General features: G+C 47.6%; 1 protein-coding gene across 1 annotated transcript; it reads left to right on the forward strand.

The window, feature by feature from the left end:
• Positions 1–116: 116 nt before the first annotated feature.
• Positions 117–6,169, forward strand: ACAD9 (acyl-CoA dehydrogenase family member 9). Its single transcript, XM_078624763.1, has 17 exons — positions 117–216; positions 288–389; positions 518–624; positions 1,039–1,139; positions 1,861–1,939; positions 2,054–2,225; positions 2,297–2,370; positions 2,608–2,683; positions 2,761–2,831; positions 2,916–3,047; positions 3,711–3,827; positions 4,054–4,133; positions 4,302–4,428; positions 4,523–4,600; positions 5,195–5,323; positions 5,771–5,843; positions 6,069–6,169. Exons 3-17 carry the CDS (start codon positions 541–543, stop codon positions 6,167–6,169), a joined length of 1,494 nt encoding a protein of 497 aa, XP_078480889.1. The 5' UTR covers positions 117–216; positions 288–389; positions 518–540.
• The last annotated feature ends 367 nt before the right edge of the window (positions 6,170–6,536 follow it).

Raw genomic sequence — 6,536 nt, forward strand, 5'->3', positions numbered from 1 at the left:
ACCGGTGCTGTTGTTGGCCTGGGAAGATGCTGCGGCTCAGGTTCTGTCTCCTGCCCGAAGCACCAAACCCTTTGGAGCGTTCAGCTCTGCAGTTCCTCTCCAACTGTTCTTCTCTCCTCCAGGCTGAAGTCTTCCCCTACCCGGAAATTGAAAATGAAGAAGTGGAGGAGATCAACCAGCTTGTTGCACCAGTGGAGAAGTTCTTCAACGAGGAAGGTGAGGGTGGAACGACGGAATGATGAATAGCCCCGGTGACAGTGAGACGCTCGTGTTTGCCCCCTGCACAGTTGACTCAGCAAAGATCGACAGAGATGCCAGAATCCCTCCGGAGACGCTGAACGGGTTGAAGGAGCTGGGGCTGTTTGGGATCCAGATTCCAGAGGAGTATGGTGAGATAACTGTCAGCTCATACTACATTCCATGCACCTTAGTAGAACTAAAGAAGCATCTGCAGTGGACATGTCAGTTTAGAATCGAGTTCCAGTCTCGTGGAAACGTTTGTTGTTTTTCCTCTCAGGCGGCCTCGGACTGTCCAACACCATGTACGCACGTCTGGCAGAGATCATCTCGTTAGACGGCTCCATAGCTGTGACGCTGGCGGCACATCAGGCCATCGGACTGAAGGTGACGGCCAAGTTTTATGTCTTATTCATTGTACACATTCAGACAGTTCGGGGGGGGTGCGGGGGGGACGTAAATATTGAATATTTAGCCACAGCTTTACCATCTGTACCTCATGTCAAATATACTGTATGTACAGGGCGTCATCTCATCCTGATGTTCTCAGCTGTCCCAGCTTCTTGACGTTGTCATTAGCCCCCCCCCCCCCCACACACACACACACATTTCCAGCAGATCATCAGGTAGTAAACCATCTATGGAGTCGACAGGGGGTGAAGTACGAAGTAGTATCTATGTATTAACTTATATGGGGTAAACTTCCCTCTATCCTCCCCGATAGGTCATGTGACGTCACTTGAAGAACATTCCGGTCATTGCCTCCACGTCTGGATCTGTTTGTCTGTTTGTGTGTTTCAGGGGATTCTGATCGCAGGGAATGAAGCTCAGAAGCAGAAGTATCTGCCCAAACTGGCCTCAGGAGAATACGTAGCAGCTTTCTGTCTGACAGAGCCTGGAAGGTGACGACTGAAACGGTCACGTCTCAACTTGAGCTGTGGGACGATGGGAACACTGACCCTCTGTCCTCAGACCATCTGTCCTCAGACCATCTGTCCTCAGACCCTCTGTCCTCAGACCCTCTGTCTTTAGACCATCTGTCCTCAGACCCTCTGTCCTCAGACCCTCTGTCCTTAGACCCTCTGTCCTTAGACCATCTGTCCTCAGACCCTCTGTCCTCAGACCCTCTGTCCTCAGACCATCTGTCCTCAGACCATCTGTCCTCAGACCCTCTGTCCTCAGACCCTCTGTCCTTAGACCCTCTGTCCTTAGACCATCTGTCCTTAGACCATCTGTCCTCAGACCCTCTGTCCTCAGACCCTCTGTCCTCAGACCCTCTGTCCTCAGACCCTCAGACCCTCTGTCTCCAGACCCTCTGTCCTCAGACCCTCAGACCCTCTGTCCTCAGACCCTCTGTCCTCAGACCCTCTGTCCTCAGACCCTCAGACCCTCTGTCCTCAGACCCTCTGTCCTCAGACCCTCAGACCCTCTGTCCTCAGACCCTCTGTCTCCAGACCCTCTGTCCTCAGACCCTCTGTCCTCAGACCCTCTGTCCTCAGACCCTCTGTCTCCAGACCCTCTGTCCTCAGACCCTCTGTCCTCAGACCCTCTGTCCTCAGACCCTCAGACCCTCTGTCCTCAGACAGGACAGAAGTTTCAGCTCCGGTTTCATTCATCTTTCAGTGGAAGTGATGCAGCCTCCATTCAGACCAGAGCAACCCTGTCAGAGGACGGGAAACATTACCTGATCAACGGCAGCAAGGTGAGGGTCACATGTTTGGTCAAATGGGAACGTCTGTCTGTCTGTCTGTCTGTCTGTCTGTCTGTCCCCTCTATCTAAAATAGATTCTACTAAGTTTCTGTGTCTTTCGATCAGTTCTGGATCTCAAACGGGGGGATGGCGGACATCATGACTGTCTTTGCCAGGACAGAGGTGGTCGTAGACGGTGTGAAGAAAGATAAGATCTCAGCATTCATCGTGGAGAGGGTGTTCGGGGGCATCACCAGCGGGAAGCCTGAGGACAAACTGGGCATCCGCGGCTCCAACAGTAAGTCAGGAGGATGTTTGCAGCTCTGCTGGTCCGAGTTTGGGACTCAACAAACTTTGTGCGTCTTTCAGCGTGTGAAGTGTCCTTCGATAACGTCCCAGTGCCTCTGGAGAACGTCATTGGAGAAATAGGGGAAGGATTCAAGGTGAGACTGCAACAGTTGACTGATTCAGAGTCGCCTGGTCAGTTGTGGTAATGTGGTTACAGTTCTGTGGCGGAATCTTCTAGAATGTGAGTAGGTTCTGGTTTTCTTTGCTCCTCCGGAGATAGTTTAGTTTCATTTGTTAACAAAACAAGACGGTACCTATCCAGTGAAGATGTACATTTCTCTGTCGGACTGCGAACGTGTACGTGAGAGCTTTTTTTCTTTCTTTCGGTCCAGATCGCCATGAACATCCTCAACTCAGGGAGATTCAGCATGGGAAGTTCTTCAGCTGGGATGATAAAGAAGCTGATCGGTGACAAACATCAGACGTCAGTTCCCAGCAGCTGTGTGGACTCTCCTCCGTCTGACGTCGTCTCTCTGTCTCTGTAGAACTGACCTCCGAGTACGCTGCCACCAGGAAGCAGTTCAACAAAAGTCTGAGTGAATTCGGCATGATTCAGGTGCAGCCCCCTCGTCACTGCAGTCGGCCGAGTAACCCCCGTCGTCGTCTGGTCAAACGTAGTGTGTTTATCTCACTGCTGCAGGAGAAGTTTGCCATCATGGCTCTCAACGCCTTTGTGATGGAGAGCATGGCGTACCTGACCGCAGGGATGATGGACCGCCCAGGGCTCCCTGACTGTTCCCTGGAGGCCGCTATGGTGAAGGTTAGTAAACCTGTAACCATGGTTTGGTGAGTTTGCTTTGAACTGGGTGGGGACAGAGACCCCCCCCCCTCCAGCCCAGGCTCTGTGCCTCTACTAACCGCAACCATGGCAACCCGAACGCCACTTCATTACGTGACAGTGCGCCGTCCACGGACCAGGCAAAGCTTTGAATTAAGACGCAGACATGACATCAACATGACATCACCCACAAACCCACCAGTCATGATGCCCCCCCCACCCCCCCCCCACGCATCTTCACAGCCATCAGTTTATTTGAAAAAAGAAGCATTCCTTCGAAGAAAATATGTCTTCATTCAAAAGAAACGTTTGACAGCTGTAAAAAATACAATGTTTCAAAAAAATAAAATATCATTCAAAACTTGTATTTTTTCCTCACAATTGTTTTGAATGAATTAGTATTTTTTTTTTAATTAACAATTTTTTCCTGGATGATTTTTTTTTTAAATATCAACCACAGTTTTTCTTTTTTCGGATGAATAAACCAAAAACCAAAACTTGTAGAAAACCATCATGACTGAATCTGTTATCGTCGTCATGAAAACAAAAAAAAAAGAATCAATCTTGACAAAAACTTGTGGGGACATGCCCCCCCCCCCTCTGCAGACCGTGTGCATTCATGTGTTGTTGGTGTATCCATGCAGGTATTCAGCTCAGAGGGGGGGGTGGATCTGTGTCAGTGAAGCTCTTCAGGTGCTGGGCGGTTTGGGTTATACAAAGAACTACCCCTACGAGCGCTACGTCAGAGACTGTCGCATCCTCCCCATCTTTGAGGTGAGAGCCACTTTGATGTGTGTTGTCCCGTCCCAGTGGAACACAGGACTGGCTGAAAAATCACTACGGGAGGAAATGAGCTGCTTGGTGGAGTTCTTCTAGTTCCAGCTGTGTTTGATGCATGTTTATTGACAATTCATGTCTGCCAGAGTTATACCCCCCCCCCCACACACACACACACACAAGTGTACACCCCACTTGAATTATTCAGTACATTTGTTTTCAGGGCACCAATGAAATTCTGAGGATGTACATTGCTCTCACTGGGATGCAGCACGCTGGTAGAATCCTCACCGGGAAGATAAAGTAAGTAGGAAGTTACAAACCGCACTGGTCATGTGATCAGCTACTAGAGCTACTAGTTGACCTGTTCAGTGGTGAGTCTGACTCCCATTTGTGAGTATTGGTTTGCATGCACACACACACACACACACACACACAATCAATCTGACCACGTCCCTGCTCTGCCTCCAGAGAGATGAAGAAGGGGAACATAGGTCTGGCTTTGGGGATGGTTGGCAAGAAGCTGAAGACCTCCCTGGGAGGGTCAGTGGACCTGGGCCTGACTGGAAAAGACGCAGCGGTCCATCCCAGTTTGGCTGTGAGAGCTTAGAAGATCTGACGCCTGTAGACTAGACACACGGCTGCGTTTGTGTCCTTCTCCAGAGGCTAAGACGTGTTTCTGTTTTCCGCAGGAAAGCGCAAAGAAGTTGGAACAGAATGTGCACCTGTTTGGATCGACCGTGGAGAGTCTGCTCTACCGATATGGAAAGGTACAGTTACATTCCCAGCTTGGTAAAAAAAACCAAAACAAAAGCAGCAGTTTGAATTTCCTTCTCAAGTTTCCACTTCCTTTGAGCTGAATTCCCATTGGTCCCAAAGCAGTGCACATTCTTGACGGGGGCCTCAGATACTGATTGTTATTATTTTCATCTCATCTTCTAATTCCTTTCTAAAGTAACTAAATGTTCAATCATGGATCTTGATTGGCATTTCCCAAAATCCACACTAATATAAATAGATACACAGTATTCCGTTGTATATTAATTATGTGAGGACAATAAACTAAACTTTGAATAAAGAAACACAAAACTATTCACATGTAAGAAGTTTCAAATTAGAGAATTTTGACTTTTTTCATGAAAAAACACTCAAAACAATTATTATTATTATTATTATTATTATGAATTCTGTACATCGGTGTCAGGTTTTGATTTGATTCTTTGTTCAGTTTTAGTGGACAGCACTTTGTGTGGATGCTTGAAAGGTGCTAAATGAATCTGTCATTCTACTCCTCACTCTGACCCGACCACGTTCACACAGCAGCTCGCCGTTAAACTTGTCCTGGCTGTCCTCGCTGTTTTCAGACCATCGTGGACGAACAGCTCGTCCTGAAGAGAGTAGCAGACGTGCTGATCAACCTCTACGCCATGACAGCCGTCCTGTCGCGGGCCAGCCGCTCCATCAGCATCGGCCTCAGGAACCACGACCATGAGGTATCCATGGAAACAGAACCTCCTGTCCCACAGCAGACGGCTCTGATTCATTACCTCTAAACTCATAGAAATCTTGTGCTGGCTAACCACTGGTCCACCGTGTCACATGAGTAGTTTTAGTAGGTTGATAGGACGGTGGGGTGCAGAGGACACTTGACGATGAACGTTCAAATGCAGGAGGTGCGTTTGAACCTGTAGAGGGCGTCACTACGCACGTTTACAGACATACAGACGTACACCAGAGTGTGTAACCTTTGAACTATTCCATTTCATGGTTCACAGCAGAGACACATGGTTTAACGACATAACGGCGTCATGAGCAGTTTAAGTTGTGTCTTTATTTTCATGTTGAAGAGAAAGCTCAAGTGTGACATTTTGTCAAACCTCAGTATTTGAATCTGAGCGTGTGGGTGTTTTGATGAATACCTCCATTGTGTCTTTTTATAGGTGCTGCTCACAAACACCTTCTGCAGCGAAGCTTTCTTCAAGAACAATTACATGTTGACTCAGTTGCAAAAACGTAAGAAAAACACTACGTTAATTGAGAACAGAGAGGTCCTTTTTTTTCACCGTGTTAAGGACTTGCATGTGTTGTGGAATTTCCCTTCCAGAATCCCACATTTACTCTCACGCTGAACTTTTTAAATGACCTTCATGTAATCCAGAGTTTCCGTCTGACAAGATCCAGAAGGAGGAGTGCTGCGATGTGTGGCGTGTTGTTACATTCCTTGTTCTATCTCTCCAGACTCTCCTGAGAACAATGATGCCAACATCAAGAAGATCGCCAAGGAGGTCCTGGAGAACAGGGCCTACGTGTGCTCCCATCCTCTTCAGAGAACTTACTGAGACTGAACTTTACATTGAACGTTTGAATTATGTCTTTGTCTTTGCTGTTCACTTTGAAAAGTTCTGTTCCATCTCAGTCTCGGCTGAAAAGATAAAAGCTGTAACATGGAATGACTTTGTGTTTGTTCTCTGAAGGGGTTGTAAATCCCATCACGTTTAGATATTGGTCTTATTAGGTTGAAACCACTGCTAGCTGATGGCTAAACAATAAGCTAATGGACGCCAGTACATGGATGATGACGGCCAACTCCTGCTAATAATAGAACATGGGGATAAATATAACACAGCGAGCTTATGACATGTACCGAAAAATAGGACAACCGATGACTCATCACTGCTAATAAATGCTAATGAACAAATTGAAAAA

Source organism: Lampetra planeri, unplaced genomic scaffold (assembly GCF_965212315.1).
Source record: "Lampetra planeri unplaced genomic scaffold, kcLamPlan1.2.h2 scaffold_972, whole genome shotgun sequence".
In the NCBI taxonomy this organism is placed as follows: domain Eukaryota; kingdom Metazoa; phylum Chordata; class Hyperoartia; order Petromyzontiformes; family Petromyzontidae; genus Lampetra; species Lampetra planeri.

What these genes read in the sequence shown, in the direction of transcription:
- ACAD9 (XM_078624763.1), top strand. Translation starts at nt 541, where the DNA reads ATGTACGCACGTCTGGCAGAGATCATCTCGTTAGACGGCTCCATAGCT. An exon ending in TGTCTGACAGAGCCTGGAAG is followed by an intron (nt 1,140 to 1,860) that starts GTGACGACTGAA and finishes TTCATCTTTCAG; the next exon opens with TGGAAGTGATGCAGCCTCCA. An exon ending in TGCTCTACCGATATGGAAAG is followed by an intron (nt 4,601 to 5,194) that starts GTACAGTTACAT and finishes CGCTGTTTTCAG; the next exon opens with ACCATCGTGGACGAACAGCT.